Below are 17,185 nucleotides of genomic sequence, written 5' to 3'. Positions count from 1 at the left end.
GCCTTTCTAGCACACTCATGTAAGAGGACTGCCACTGCAGCCTTAATTTGATCAGCCCATCTCATGGGCGATCTTCCGCGTAATCTGGTGCCCTCGATTCTTCCTTGGACAACCAGACGTTCAATGGAGTCGTTGTCTTTGGGTACGTCCGCCGTACCCTTCGGTTACGGAACCCTAAAAATGGTCTACGCCTCTAGCTGGTTGGTAACAAGTTTATTATAGATCCAATTCCCAAGAGTAAGGTTTTAAGTAAACAATGGCGTGTAATTAAAATTTACGCAGAAAAGCTTCGTGGTTCGGAATCGTTGAACCTGGTTCAATCGCTACCGTATCCAAAGAGATTGACTACGCTTTACTCATTTTTTTAATAGTACTTATGCTGCTTCTTTATTGAACACTTAATCGTCAGAAACTTGAATACAATAGGCAACGCGTATTTATAGAAGCAAAGGTTAAAGATCCTCTATAACCCATAGCCTTGTTAAAATTACTGTTAGTAATTAATTGAAGTTTTTGTATTATGAAAATTAAGCTTAATTTGCTATACTCCGCGAAAAGCAGGGGACATCTTACATCATCTGCATACCTTGTGCATACCCTCTATGCACGCCACTGAGGATAACCTGTTAGGGAGTATGGTAATGCCTCGAAAGAGAAGTTGTGAGTAAATAATAAATCAGAGCAACTTATCTCCGAACTGGGGCGGAGAGTTCCCACAGACAGTAGCGACGTGATAATAAGTCGTGTCTCGAGTTGCCATTTTGGCGAGACTAGGCAAACGTGGTCAAATTACAAAGAATCGAGTTTTACCCAAATATCTTTATTATATAACAAAATGACGATCCATCATTCAGCATGAGCCATCCATACAGGTCATCAAATTGAAAATTTAAAAATACCCCGATTTTCAATACAGGGTACATTATTCTACTAGTCATGCACTCTCATTTGATACCCATTTTGAGAGAGTTGTAAAAATATGTAATTTCCCATTTTGAGGTGGCGCGCATCTTGGATATCAAATTTGTGATTGTGTATTATTCTACCAGTCAAATCCTTATTATATAATAATAATAATCGGTTTCCACGCGACCTCGCACCGGAACCCTAAATCGCTTAGCGGCACGTCGTTTTCGGTAGATTCGTAACTACAACAGGAAAAGCCTCCCGCCAGACCAGACCAGAGAAAATTCAGAAATTATTAATTTCCAAATTGCGCCTGCCAGGAATCAAACCTAGGACTCCGGCTTGAATACATAAAGCTCAAACACGCGAACGAAGCCGCGGGGATCAGCTAGCAGGTACTGTAATAAATATTAACTACATACATAGTAATAAAATTCTTCTTAGTCGTGCACTCTTGGCAGAGTGGTCGTGGCTGCTAGACGAATTTCATGGCGCTAGACATCACTGGATTGCACGGCTTCACGCGCGAGTCTTCTCCACTTTTGGCGGTTGGTAGCATGTCGAAAACATTCTACCACAGTTGTCTGGGTCAACGATTTCACCGTATCTATCCAACGAGTAGGTGACCGCCCTCTTGCCTAGTAATAAAATACCGATGTATAAATAATTAGATAAAGTATATAGGTGCCAGGTACCATGTCAGAACGGGTTATATAGGTACAAGCTGATTGAGTTACACAGTTATAATTCCACTTAATTAATTGTCTCAATTAGGTGTAGTCCTTGAATTTGTGAATTTAGATTCATTAAATCTCTTAAGTCTGAATAACTGAATCATTCAAGGCCATGATTTTCGAATAATGTATTACTAGCCGACCCGTGCAACTTCGTCTGCACCAAACCGGTTATTACCGGAATACACGAATAAATTACATTTTCTAAAAATCAATCCTAGCTAGATCGATTTATCGCCCCCGAAACCCCCTGTATATTAAATTTCATGAAAATCGTTGGAGCCGATTCAGAGATTCCAATTATATATATACAAGAATTTCTCGTTTAAAGATATAAGATTATGTATTATTATATATACGTGTCCAGCGTAAGTTCGAGAATCGAATTCGAACCACGCTTCTCTATTAGATAGACAGGAACAGCACAGGCATTCTCTGTCATAGGAGATACGGTTTCCGTTCCTAACTCGGATATGATTTGGAGTTATGTGTGTAGGTATTTGCCATAAAACAGTCTCTCCTATAACAGAGGAGGCAATTGGTGGTGCCGATGATGGGGAAATATCACTTGAGTTAACGGTGAAGGCAAACATCGTGAGGAAACCGGCATGCATGAAAGTTCCGAATTTTGATCTCAAAGGCGTGTGAAGTCTTCCAATCCCCACTAGGCTATTGGGAAAACTACGGCCTAAACCCTTCCCGTCGTGAAGAACTCGTGTGTCTAGCTTTAGTAAAAAGGGTCACAAAATTTTATACAACTTAAATAAATAAATAAATATACTACGACAATACACACATCGCCACCTAGCCCCAAAGTAAGCGTAGCTTGTGTTATGGGTACTAAGACGACTGATGAATATTTTTATGAATAATATACATAAACACTTAGAATATACATATAAACACCCAGACACTGACAAACATTCATGCTCATTACACAAACATTTTCCAGTAGTGGGAATCGAACCCACGGCCCTGGGCTCAGAAAGCAGGGTTGCTGCAAACTGCGCCAATCGGCCGTCAACTTAATAATATTATAAAACGTGTAACTGAAATACGAAATACAGTTGAAAGGTGCATAAGCCTATTTTACAAGGAATCAAACAAACTAATTCAAAACATTCGTAGTGTTTACTATTGTCAACACTATTGAAGATAAAAGACCAACACGTGCATAGTACCTACGCTACGCGACGCGTCCCTGATAAACTGACAGCAGTCACTTGATTTTAATTTTGCATTTGATGTTAGCCTAGATTATAGTAAACAATGTACCTCTAAAGCATGTGAAGTAATATTTCGTTTTTCATTTACACGTTGTCAATGCGAAAGTGTTTCTTTGTTCTTTACGTCTTAACTAAGCAACCAATAAACTTCAATTTTAGCAAATAATTATTTGAAACAGGCTTTTAGCAAATAATTATTTGAAACCCTATGTTACTTGGAGAGTACTACTACTACTTTTTATTCCAGCAAACGGTTACCACGGGATTTGTAAAAACCCCTAAATAAACGCGGACGAAAATCGCGGGCAACAGCTAGTAACAATTATCAAATAAAACAATATGTAGACCTAAGGTATAAACATTTTTAATCTATATATCAGTACCGCAATACCGTATAAAACTCTATCAAAGACAAAACACGCGATACCAACATTCCACGAAACAAAAACGCCTTACAAATAGACGGGTTCGAACTTCGATAGAGCAGTTTCCCATGTCGGATTCTCACGGATCGTCACACCCCATGAGCGCCGTGGTAAGTCTTAAACGAGCCGGGTTGACCGGCCTTTGACCCCGCCGGTTATTTAACAAGGGCTATAATTTCGTATAACAACCACACGATCTATCTTATTTTTATTTTAACGGAGCCCTATTACTAAGACTCCGCGGTCCGTCTGTCTGTCTGTCCATCTATGAAGACTTTGGAATTTAAGACAACCCAAGCGACAGATCATTGAAGATATATATTACAGAATTAACACTATATTTTCACGACACAAAAAAACGTGTGTGTGTGTGTGTGTGTTGATCTTTTGTTTAACTTTTATTGCTATTTTTGTACTATTTTTATTATTTAGTGCCGGGGTTTTATTTATTTTTAAATGAACATATTTAGTCAATTAAGTCTATTTTATTACTTTTTGTTGTAAAGTATGTTTTGAAAAAACTGAAACTGCGTGACACTGTTTATCACACAAATGTTCTCCAGTTGTGGCCATCGAACCCACGGCCTTGGACTAAGAAAGCAGGGTCGTTGCCTACTGCGCCAATAGGCAGTCCGTAATAAAATTAATAAAGCAAGTTTAATATTATTACTTTAAAGTTTAAAGGCTTTATTTGAATGGAATTGCATAAAGATCCCGAGGCAGCTGCACAAAATAGCGTCGATAAAATTACGGGCAGATGTTCTGAAGCACATGCTTTTAACCAAAATGCTTTTTTGTGCGAAACCATCGCATTTACAAACTAACTGTTCATGCTACGCGCCTTTTAGTTAACTTCCAATTAGTTTTTCATGTTGCATGTCAAGCTTAAATCGTTTTTACCCAAAATACTATATAATACTTGTAGTAACACTGTTCTTGTATCAAAGATAATTATACAGGGAGAGCACTGATAAGTAAGGTAACAGTTTTGACTCAGTTAAGGTATCGATGATTCATTCGAACATACTCGTAGTATTAAGCTAAGATTTCTGTTACGTTTTAATAGTCCCGAGAATAAATGATTTTATTATTATTAATATTTACTACAGTAATAATTAAACATTTGATTAATAACCAATGCTCATGACATGGAATTTGTGGATATTTTGATATAAATACGACTGCATTATCGATATACTCCAGTCCTACATGGACTCGAACGATGCAGAGATACCTCCCGGTGTCTTAGTCGTTTATCATATTGTGTTTATCGGAAAGTGCTTAAAAAATATGCTCCAACCTACTATGGAGAGTGTAGTGAATTTTTGCTCTAGAACCCGTTTTCCAAGAGTGGAGACCTCTGGCCCAGCAGTGGGACGTAATAGGCTGATGATGATCATTATGGTGCAGTTTTTGTTGTCATTTTCTTTCAACTATTTATGTGGCGTACAGCGGTCGTGTCCCGTTCGTAAATACAACCAATTATACAAATGTCGAACCAGACAATGTAAAGTATAAAATAAAACTTACTTCTTCTTGCTTACTATCTCTTAAAAATAGTTTTTGCCGTATTTGTGCCTTTAAAAGTATAAAAGGTGTCTTTTAAACTGGGTCAAATGAGTCTACAGGTGATTATTTCATGAAAGGAGTTGTTATGGTAGTTTTTGGAATACCAGACGAATTTCTCGAAAGGCAGGTGCTATTTAAAATGCAGTTTCTCAAAAATATTTATCTCTAGGTATGTCATACAAATAGGCAAGAAATTCACTGATATTTATCGCTACTGTGTTTCATTCGCGTTTATTTTGGTTTATAATAATCCAGCGGGAACTTTCTATTCGCGGGCTAAGAAAGTTTTATGTATCCATCGGTTAATTAATAATTGTGTCAACATCGGTCTTTCTGTTATGCCGTAATATAGATTTTAACAATTATACATTGTAAAGTCAACATCGCATGAGCATGCTCCGGTTTCAGAGCAAAACGTGCGTAGAGGGTACATTGCCGTAGATCTGTTTGGTGTGGAGTATAAGGATTGAAGGAATTATAAATTGCACCATACAGATTCTCCTGCTTTTCACGGAGAATAGCAAATTATGCTTAATTTTCTTAACATGTAGATATAGATTACAAAATTTATTTTTTAGTATCCCGGCCGGAACGGTCCCCGAACCATGTCCCGGGATAAAAAGTAGTAATCCTATATCGGTCTTCAGGATGCAAACGGATTGGTTGACCTGAACATAGGTGATCAACAAACGAATAAACACATAAACAAACAAAAATATTGCATTTAATTCAAGGACATCGCCTTAACTAATTATTTACAAAATCGTGTATGTTGTAGGGAGCCCCTTAAATATTTATTTTATGCGGTTTTTTAGTATCTGCCAACGAGGTGATTATGGGTAAATCTTTCCGTTGGGAGAGGTATTTTGTCCAGCAATGGACCGCTGTGGTCTATTGATTATTACTTTGAGTTTCTACAAAATCATGTATGTTGTAGGGAGCCCTTTAAATATTTATTTTATGCTGTTTTTTAGTATCTGCCCAGCAAGGTGATAATGATTTATTGGTAAACCCTCCCGGAGTTCGGAGAGGCCTTTAGTCCAGCAGTGGACCGTTGTAGACTATTAACAGTGGCGTGCACTTCATACATGCACAAAAGTACTGCATACCCTAAAATTGATATTATATAGCTCGTATAGGAGGAGAACTTCTGCCATTTTATGCAATTTTCCTGCCGTGTGCCATGGCTATTTTCGTACCTTGGTAAGAAACCCAGTGCACGCCACCAACTTATTTCGATTTACGTTTACGCTTGTATTAAGAAGCTCTAGTCTACCCGCGTATTATTCAATTGGCTAATTAACTTTGTTTGAAGTTTGTAGACACTTTACCAAAGGGAATAGGAATCTGCATAGGGCTCAGAAGTATCACTACGGTATCTAATTAGTGCAGGTACTTACTACGCAAAGATAGGCAGCCATGTTTGTTTGACGACCTCCCTGGCGCAGTGTGAGCACTGTAGTTTACAAGTGGGAGGTCCGGGATTTTATCCCCGGCGGGGGAACTGGGGAACTTCTGAATTATCTCTAGTCTAGTCTGATAGGAGGCTTGCGTACGTTATAGTTTCCACCTGCCAAACGATTTAGCGTTCCGCCCTGCGTTGCGTTGCGTAATGCCCTGTAGAAACCGATATAGGTATTTAATATACCTGCAATACCCCTAAAAGGTTAACACGCAGCCATCTTGGATTGCGGACATTGGCTAACTTTAGTTGTTTAAAATAAAAACCGGCCATTTGCGAGTCAAACTATAGTTTAAAATTGAATATTATAACAAAATATTCTGTTGAAAGTTTTAAGGGTCTAAATGTTGCTATTATCAAAATCGAGCAAAACTAATAAAAATAAATAACGTTTGCTGTATGGGAGCCCCCCTTAAATGTTAGTTTTATTATAATTTAATTATTTTCGATATTGAGTTCACTGCACACTATGCAGGTAACTGCTCTATCCGTGAAATTCTAATATTCTATCAGATATCCATGACAACTTATAATGTGCAAAAACTAAAGTATGACGAATAGAAGCCAGATTACAATCATAAAGTTATTTCATACTTCTTTTTTAGACATATCAAAGTATGCTTTAACCGTGAAATTGGAATATTTTATGTGATACCAGCGTCAACTTGTAATGTGCAAAAACTCAAATATGACGAATAGAAGCTAGATTGCAATCATAAAATTGCTTTATACTTCATTATTAGATAATTTTTTTCAAACTATATTTGAATAGTATGTTCAATGTAAAACGACTAACCAGTTTAGGTATCTAGGTTGGTGTTACACACAGACATACACTTAACATGAATAAATAAATGTATTTTCTTTCTTTCTTACTTTCTAGTTACGAATAAGTACAAGGAATAAAGTCACCGAGAAATTCTAGAATGTGTCTAATAATATAAGAAAGAAGATTAGTTTTTTTTGCTCGTAATCGAAACATTTTGAAAGTACTAAACCTATTTTCCCATAGTTAATGCAGGTGAAACCGCGGTTAAGTTTTTTAAACAGCTAGTAGATAATGTAGGCAGATCCACTTTAGAGTTAAAAGCAATTGTGTTTCTATTCGAAACGCGGTTGCCGGTGTAATAACGATGGCGATGGTTCTCCACTTACCATCAGGTGAGCCATCTGTTCGGTCCGTAAAAAAAAACAAGCTACCGCAGGAACAGGAGGGCACATAGTTCGGAGAAAGGATGGACGTTGGGGTCCCAAGGTGCTGGAATGGCAGCCCCGAATTGGTAAGCGCAGCGTTGGTCGACCCCCAACGAGGTGGACAGACATTAAGCGGGTCGCAGGTAGCCGCTGGATCCAAGCGGCTCAGAACCGTGGAATTTGGAACTCCCTACAAAAGACCTATGTCCAGCAGTGGACGTCTATCGGTTGATATGATGACCGCAGGAAAACCTATCACAGTTAATCAGACGTAAATACTACGTGGACAATGTCGCGGGATACCGCTCCATAAATAAATGCGAATGTGTTAATTACCCAGTCAACAGTGGTCATTAGCTGAGCACGTTGTTCACGAGTGGCGTAATGCAATCGGTATTACGCAACGGCTATATGAAGACAATATTTGATTATTCAGCCACCATCGGTAACTCGAGCCATCATATAAATGAGGATGCAAAATTTATAGATAAGCTGTTTAGATCGCAATGGGAAACACCGTCTGTCTTTATACACACAGGTCTCATGTTCCTTACCGTCGCTCTAGCAGTGATTTGTCCAAACGACAAATTTACCTGACTGTTCAATCTCTAAATAAAAAATGATAAATGATACTGTATTAGTGACCGACCTTAAATAAATAGATTTACTGAAATACATAAATAGATGAAAAATAGAATAGTTGTTGACATGAACCTTTATAGGGTGATGGCTCGTAAGTCTGCCCTCCCAGTTGTATGGAGCTCGTGGTCAACAGGTGGTGCCGCGACCGTAGAATTTGGGTATTTTAAAGGTCGACTTTAGAACTTGAGTTATTCTTATGTTCAGCTCTATTTGATGGTCTTGACGTTATCTATATACAAACTGTCTGAAAGTGTTTATCTAGATGTAGTAACAGTATAGCTCGTTAGATTTTTATGTGTATAAATTCACATGTTTTTTTTCCCAAACGAATGATTATGATTACAAAGTTTTTCGGCAAATGTCTTAGAATGTCATCTTTGTTGTTTAATATAAATAAATAAATAAATAAATAAATATGCTACGACACTACACATATCGCCACCTAGCCCCAAAGTAAGCGTAGCTTGTGTTATGGGTACTAAGACGGCTGATGAATATTTTATGAATAATATACATAAATACTTTAGAATATATATATAAACACCCAGACACTGAAAAACATTCATGCTCATCACACAAACATTATCCAGTTGTGGGAATCGAACCCACGGCCTTGGACTCAGAAAGCAGGGTCGCTGCAAACTGCGCCAATCGGCCGTCAAATCAAATATAATTACAAAAAAATTATTAAATCTGTAAGAGATATATTTTTAACACGCTTTTATTAGATTCACCTGTATGTTTGTATGTTTGTAACCGACTTCTTTGGACGCTATTTTAAACCACTTTAAACGGTCAGATTTCGTTCAAACTTTATAGATATATCGAGGACCGGTGACAGTACACTAATTTGAGAAGATTATTTCAATTTTAAATATAAAAAATAAGATTTTTTAGTTTTTTCGATCTATTATTTACAATTACTACAGCGCCATCTAGTCCCAAATGTAAAAAAACCTATGGCGTAACCAACAGATGGCGTTCGCGTACCTAACAGCGAAATCTAAGGTAAAATACTAATTCCACAGAAAACATTAAGCTACAAGATAGTAGAGGGCGTTAGCTGTTACTTTTTAATGGGCTGTTTTAAATAATAATTAGAACTTGCATTTCGAGAGACACTGATCGGGCACTCGGCTTAGCAGCAAGGAGATTATAATGAAGCCGATTCATAGGATATCTTTGTTACCTGTCAGAGGCAGACAACAAAGGTATCCTGTAAATGTTTTTTTGGTTTGATCGGAACCCTAAAACAGAAACAGGAAAAAGGGAGAAACTTTATTTATTTCACATGTGTTGTAGTTATACATATGATATACCTATCTAGGCTTTCCAAGAACAGCAGTTCTGTTCTGTTATGATTAGAGTTCTTGGAAGGGGACAACGCGAGACAATGATCGTAGAGCGACTAGCGGGTTCGACGCACTTTTTGTGGCTGTAGATTGTAGACAAAAGACTGTCAACATAGGGTGAGGTCACTCCAAGGAGTAAAACTTGGGTCTCGTTATTACAACTTTCGTGCTTAGAGAATATTATGACGATTGAAAAACACATTTTAATTTTTTAAATTTTATTCGATAAAAACGCGCTATTGTGGGTAACTTATACATAATCTGCAAATTGAATCTGCTATAGAATTGTGAAAAAGGGTTAACGAGTCTCTACCGGTTACCCTAGAGATTGCAGTTACCCAGTGGCGTGCATAGAGGGTATGCACAGGGTATGCAGTTGATATAAAATTCAGGTAGGCTTCTTATAACTCTTACAATGACTAGCCTTAAGTTTTTTATAACTCGTACTGGAGATTTGCTTCATATATTATCTGCATACCCTGTGCATACTTTCTATGCACGCCACTGCAGTTACCTTGGCCCAAAAAATTAGTTTGGCCATTCAAAGGGGCAATGCTTCCAGCATTTTAGGCACCATCAACCATGCCTCGCTTTCGAAGACGTTTTAGATTTTATTAGTTTTATTTAGTACATAGGTTATTTTAGGTTATTTTTGTTTATGAATATATGTTTAACCAATGAAAAAAAATAATGTCATCTTAAAATTCCATACCTTCTATACAACGTGTAAATGAAAACCGAAATATATTTTAGAGGCTATAGAGGTAGGTACATTATTTACTGTCTTTAAAACTTATCTGGGACACCGAAACGCTAATAGTTTTTGAGTAAACCATTGCCATAGTTTTTACTGAAAGTATTCAGGTACGGCCGTAACATCGAATGCAAAAGAGTATATAAGTAAAAAAATAAATATGCTCGTTAGGATTTTTTTCTTTTAGCTTGCACCTAACTTAACCTACAATTATTCTGAATCTGATTCTGAATTCGAGTTGGCTTCGTGTGATTTGATATATTTATATATAACTCCGAATATAAAATACGCGAGAGTGACTCACACTTGGCAAGTTGTTTGGCCTTACCTATAAACTATTAGTTAAATAAAATTATTGTCACAACCACATAATCGGAGATTGGTTCTAAAGGCGAGGTCAATTTCCGAACGCACCCGCATGGCATTATAAATTTGCGATTTCGCGGTCATTTCAAACAATCGTCTGTTTAAATCTAACCCTAAATCTTTTTATAACAAAGTCTATTTATGTGAAGCATGTTTATTTTATCTCGGGCTCTCCCCTTCTTTTGGACAATCGACGTGCAATTTTTCAATCAAACTCGGGTTTGGGTGAAGTTCCGTTTCTCGTGCAATTATATTGTAAGCTAGTCAACTTACTGCATGCACAAAAACAACAATATTTCCGTAGCCGGACAAAGAGATAGACCAGTTACAGTTTTTTCTCTCGTAAAAACGCATCGGAAAAGAGCGAGCATCGATTTTCATGGCGTCGAGACGTTCTTATCAACCGAAAAAAAAAACTTCCAAAATAAATAGTCTTCTTAGTGCCTTTGTCTTACCTTATCCCACGCTAGAGCCCAACATCCAACACAACACGATTTAGGTTTAGATCTTCTCCTTCCATTCACTTCTATTAGCATTCGTCACTATCTATTTCTATATATACATATATATATATATATATATATATAAATAGATATTTTATATATATATATATATATATATATATATATATAAAAGAGAAGGTATGTTCCGTATAGGCTCCGAAACGGCTGGACCGTTTTCAATGAAACTTTCAGGGAATTTCCGGATTAACCTGGAGAGTAATCCTGTAAAGTTTGGTGACGATCGGAGCACTCCTATTGTTGAACTGTCAAACTGTCAATACAGCTTTTATTTACTATGATGATATTCTATTGTTGGGTGTACATCGGTGTAGATAATGATCTTCACCCGCTCGAGAAGCGAATAGAAGAGAATGAATACGGAGAGAAATAAATGATTTAATATATTATGAGACAAATTAAAAATTTAATGATGTAAGTTTATTGTTTAAATAAAATAAAGCAAAATCTAGACTGCGAGGGCTGCGAGTTCGATTCCCACAACTGGAAAATGTTTGTGTGATGAATATGGAGGTTTTTCAGTGTCTGGGTGTTTATCTGTATATTATAAGTATTTATGTGTATTGTATTCATAAAAAAATATTCATCAGCTATACGTCAATATAATACTAATGTCCACTTTCTAAAGCACGAGAACATGGAATAAGGGAACGTTACCCCTATTTATTATTACACATATACTATTTGGATATTATTTCCACTTGTGCGCCAGTGCTCTGAGAGTTGATAAAGCTGTGGGAGAAGATAAATTTATATCCTTCCCCCGGGGATATAATTGTCTCCTGCCCATGCTGTCCCACTACCGGACTTCCATCTCATAGGACAGTGGAATTTATACAGCTTACTCAGCTCCAAAGATCTACTCCAATGCATTATATAACTAACTGATGATAATCTGGTCCGACTATTAACTTATCTTGCTTTCCTAGACATTTGAGCGCCCGCCTTTTAAATAGGGACCTATTTGTAGATGCAATACTTGGTTTGGTTTTGGTTATTACACTGATATTGTGCCCAGCCAGATCTTCGTGTTTTGCTTAGTGATTCAACGAATATAATTTCGAAAAGAAAACCCTACCTTTTCTTTTATTTGTGTTCTTAATTTGACCATCCCGAACGTTGCAAGAAGGCAATTTTAAGTCGACGACAGATAACATTTGGACTTAGTGGTAACATTTTAACAAAATTTTTGTGAGTTTTGTGCTCTAATCATTATACAATCTTATTTTTTTCTATCATTTATTCTTTTTAATTTTTTTTTAATTCTTAACAATGCTTAAAAAAAATTAAAAAACACTATTAAAATTGGATTTAAAAAAAAAACATCCATATATTCTTATTATTATTAGTGTACGATTTACCCGAAGTTTTTACTTTAGTTCTAAATCGCTTTGACGTCACAGTTGGATAAATTTTTATTTACCTAGGAGCATTTGATATTTCTAACTAGTCACCTTTATTTCAACGCACCACAGCAAAATATAGATTTCTTAGTTAGTTAAAATACCTACCTACTGATGGACATTTCGAATTTCGAATGTTGGTATAAACTTTCAGTATCCAACCGTATAATCTTAACTGAATTAGCCTATAGATTAGCTGATTAATCTGTTTGGTCTAGTGGTTAGCATGTTTAACTACAGATCACAAGGTCCTGGGTTCGTATCTCGTGTCGGGCAAAAAAATTGTTTGGTTTCGGGTTGCTCTGTTATAAAATTCTCAGTAGTTCAGTAGCAGCATAGAATTAGGAAAACGGCGGGCGTTTTCAACCTCCGTGCCTGGGGTACCATGGTAAGCCGAAGCTCTCGGTTATGATCACTAACTAGCAGAGGCGTTAGGTTTTGGGTTGCTCTGTTATAAAATTCTCAGTAATTCAGTACCAGCATAGAATTAGGAAATGGGCGGGCGTTGTCAACCTCCGTGCCTCGGGTACCTACCATGATAAGCCGAAGGTCTCGGTTATGACTCGGATACTAACTAGCAGAGGCGTGCTTAGGAGTTTCAACCAGGGTAGGCATAAGACAGTAAGATAGCATAGGTATAATAGAAAAATTCTCCGTCTAAGTTGTATGAAATATTTAGGGTAGGGCAGCGCATTTGTGCATATATAAAGTGCACGCCACTGCTAACTAGTGATAATATTCGTTAAAGCACAAAAAATTGCATTTGGCTATGCTCAAAAAAACCCGAGGACTGTGCCCAGTGGGACTTCACAAGGCTGAGGAGAACGTGATGATTGTATTTTGGGAATTTACAATTCAACTCAAAGACGTAGGTACCTACCGACATAGAGATTGCAACTGCAATATTTATGATAAAGGAGTACGGTGCGATTTTTCTTTTTTTTTATGTTATTATTGGTACAGAGATGTTTGTTTACTTGTCCTTGCTACAATAAACTGCAATATCTTTTCATTTAATCACTACTATTATCACCCATCTATTAGTACCATGTCTTCATACAGTTTACAGTTCGTAATAAACCACTAACTAGTAGGTTACCACTAAGGAATGGTAGGTACGTAAATATATAATATTATCCAAACACCAATAAACACTTGAAAACCTCTTAATTTTTTTTTATCTAATTTAGCAATCATAATATCACTGGCTTTTACGGTGAAAGAAAACATCTTTATTTGGAACAATAACAAATCTTATGAAAAGATCGTGATAGTGAAAGAAAACATCGTGAGGAAACCTGCAAACTAGAGTTCTTCTTAATGTTCTCAAAAGCGTGTAAAGTCCACCAATCCGCACTTCGCCAGCTTGGTGGACTACGGCCAAAACCCTGCTCATAAAAGGAGATCCGTGCCGTTTATTAGGCCGGTGATGGGTGTAAAATGAATAACACTAAGTATACTTACCATTTATAACATATCGCCTATCATTCATCAGTTCCTTAGCCAATTTTGGGCATTCATTGTAAAGCACCGCACATAGATCCCTGAGCTTCGCAGCGCTTTGTTTACCAACAACCTCTATGAAGTAATTGCACTTATCACTGTCCACCGCACTTGTTATCACTTCGAGCTCGTTCACGTTGAAGATGCCCTTCTTCACGAGCACATCCAACACGTTGGTGTCACACAGTTCGCTGAGTAGCACCGCCTTGTGTTGCGCCAGACCGGCACATACGTCCATCACGGCTGACGACGGTCGACTGACGGTGTCGGTAAACGGTTGACGGTGAGTTGGTAAAGGGAAAAAAATGGTTACCATTGAATACTTCCATTCAGAAAGAACAGATGCAAGCAGGTAGGGTTGTCACAGGAATGTATTTGGACCCTGTTTGTTAATTATGCGGTATAAAATAATGGTTGCGTGTGACTTTTCAAACTAAGTCTTTTATAAGTTTTAATAATAGTTGTTGTTTGCATTTCAACTACTAGATATGTTGAAAGATAATTTTAATAGTGTTTTTGTAACAAAAAATATTAAAATGTTGCGTATCACTTTCTATTGGTTTAGAACTTTAAGTTTTGTAAAAAATATTTTTTTTAATTATTATTTAAAGAGTTATTATTATTATCACGTAGAAATGTGATAGGTATCTAATGGGTTGTTAAATACTATTGGGAATGCTTATTTGGGATACATTTTGAGGTTTTGGGGAAGTCAGTCAGAGTTCGTTACCTATGTAGTTTAAGAAACAAACGGTTTAAAATAAAGAATGGCATAAATTTATTAAATGTGCTAAATTTAAGGACAATTGTTAATAAAACATCGGTAACTTACCACAATAATAGTTTAAAAATATGTCAATATTTTGACCCAGTTACAATGGATAGAGTTCCGTAGTGATAAGGGTCCAGTTATTCCTACACATTTAACATCTTTGGTTTAAATCTGTTTATCGGTACGTCACATAAAAGGCTTGTGGGTCACCAGTTGGTCAATGACAGGCGGATGAGATAGTAAAAAGTACACATTATCGAAGATAAAACTTTCTTCTGAAAGTGGGGATTAATAGTTACCAACTTTTAAAGCGCGAGCCCTTTAAAAGTTTTTCATACTATTGGCACAGTATTGTCGACAGTCATGTCTGCAGACGACGAATTTAAATTGCTTTTTGCGCCCTATTTAATTGCATCCATTGTTTCCAAAGCGACAACCCTAAAAGTAATATTCGTAGCTTACCTTTATCAATTATGGGAATGTGAACCTTAACACAATGTTCTAGGTTTCATATTAGAAGGTAAATGACGTGTACCCACTTGAAAGTAACCAGTGATTTTGTTTCGTCGTCGTCGGGTCAAAATGTAACTTTGTAATGTGATCTAGATTATTATTATTCAACACTGGAACCAAATTAGTCTACAAGCTTACAAAATATTACCTATCATTGCCCACCAAAATAGATATAGGTATGAAAGGTAGGCATTTACAATGCGGTAAAAACAACTGCTGAAAACGGGTAGATAGTTAGGTATCTACTGTCGATCATCATTATCAATACCCCACTTCTGGGCAAAGGTGGTCTGTCTTTTGGAGAGAAGGTTTCAGAACGTTGCCCATCCATGCTGCTCCAATGCGCTTTTGGCTTAAACCTATATACCTAGTACATACCTAAATTTTAATTATAACTAACTTATAATTAATAACAGGGATGACGCCCTGTTACCGACCGAAGGCAACGTGCTCTCCAACGGCGCACGGATATTGACATCGTCAATTGCCCAACATTAGACAGCTCAGACTATACTAGGTAGATTGGTACCGAAAACTTCTTGACAGAAAAACCCCCAATGCCCAAAATGTTTTGGCCTGATCTAGCCTGATCTAAATTTTCATCCCTGGAGAAACTTGGCGTTCGAAACGAGGGAAGGTGAGAGATAATAGATTTGATGTTATTTAGTGATGTACCACGTACTCGTTTATTACTCGTACTTTGCAGTTTTTTAATGACATACTTATAGTCAGGCCGAATAGCTCGATTTAAATGCCCAGTTAGGTATACGGGCAAGCACAAGTTTATTTTTTATTTTTTTTTAGTTTCCCTATTTAATTATGATAGGTACTCAATAGGAACAAGTGTATTTCTCAGCTGCCATCATACGGTAACTTATCAGGAAAAAGGTTATTCCTTCTTTATCCATTCTTTTAATTAAAAGTAAACTGTATCTTAGATAAATTATGTAAAATTGGCATTTGTAATGTTTTCACCACTATGAATAAATAAATTTATTATTATTATTATAATTTTTTGGACAAATTGCTGTGCATGCTGTTGAATCTTCTATATCATACATTCTAAGCTTGCATAAACGACACTTGGAACCTGTGTACGAGACGTACTAAACTTGCTTTAAAGATACTTGCGACTTGTGTACGAGACGTACTAAACTTACATAAAAGACACTTGCCACCTGTTTACGAGACATACTTACTAAACTTGCATAAGAACACTTACGTCCTGTATATGGGACATACAAATCAAGCATAAAAGACACTTGCGATATGTATACAATACGTACTAAACATGCATAGAAGACACTTGCAACCTGTATACGAGACGTACTAAACTTACGCAAAAGATACTTGGGACCTGTATACGAGAAGCACTGAACTTGCATAAACGAAACTAGCGACCTGGAAACGAGACGTAGGTACTTCACTGCATAAAAGACACTAGTGACCTGTATACAAGATGTACTAAACTAGCATAACAGACCCTAGTGACTCGTATACGAAACGTACTAAAGTTGCTTAAAAGACACTCCCGACTTTTTTACGAGACGAATACTGAAATTGTATAACCGAATCCTGCTCTTTGTACACGAGACGTACTAAACTTGCATAAGCGACTCTTGCGACCTGTAGGTATACAAGACTTACTAAATTTGCATAAAAGAGACTTGCGACTTGTATTCAAGACGTGCTAAACTTGCATCAAAGATACTTGGGACCTGTCTACGAGACGCACTGAACTTACATAATCGAAACTAGCGACCTGTTAAAGAGCCGTACTAAACTGCTTAAAGACACCATGCAAACGTTTACATAGTAACATATAGAATCATTGGTTTACCGT

At 36.9% G+C, this 17,185-nt stretch overlaps 1 protein-coding gene across 6 annotated transcripts in view; it reads right to left on the bottom strand.

Annotated features, from left to right (window-relative positions):
* LOC120633595 (tight junction protein ZO-1-like) overlaps window positions 1-14,300 on the bottom strand; it is a 151,714-nt gene extending 137,414 nt beyond the window's left edge. For all 6 annotated transcript variants that reach the window (XM_039903813.1, XM_039903809.1, XM_039903810.1 and 3 more), the window contains exon 1: window positions 14,019-14,300. In XM_039903813.1, the coding sequence (XP_039759747.1) occupies window positions 14,019-14,295 (277 nt within the window). In that variant the 5' untranslated portion in view covers window positions 14,296-14,300. The remainder of the gene's footprint in view (window positions 1-14,018) is intronic.
* Window positions 14,301-17,185: the final 2,885 nt, after the last annotated feature.

This window comes from Pararge aegeria, chromosome 22 (assembly GCF_905163445.1).
Source record: "Pararge aegeria chromosome 22, ilParAegt1.1, whole genome shotgun sequence".
Lineage (NCBI taxonomy): Eukaryota > Metazoa > Arthropoda > Insecta > Lepidoptera > Nymphalidae > Pararge > Pararge aegeria.
This window is presented reverse-complemented; position numbering and strand designations above follow the sequence as displayed.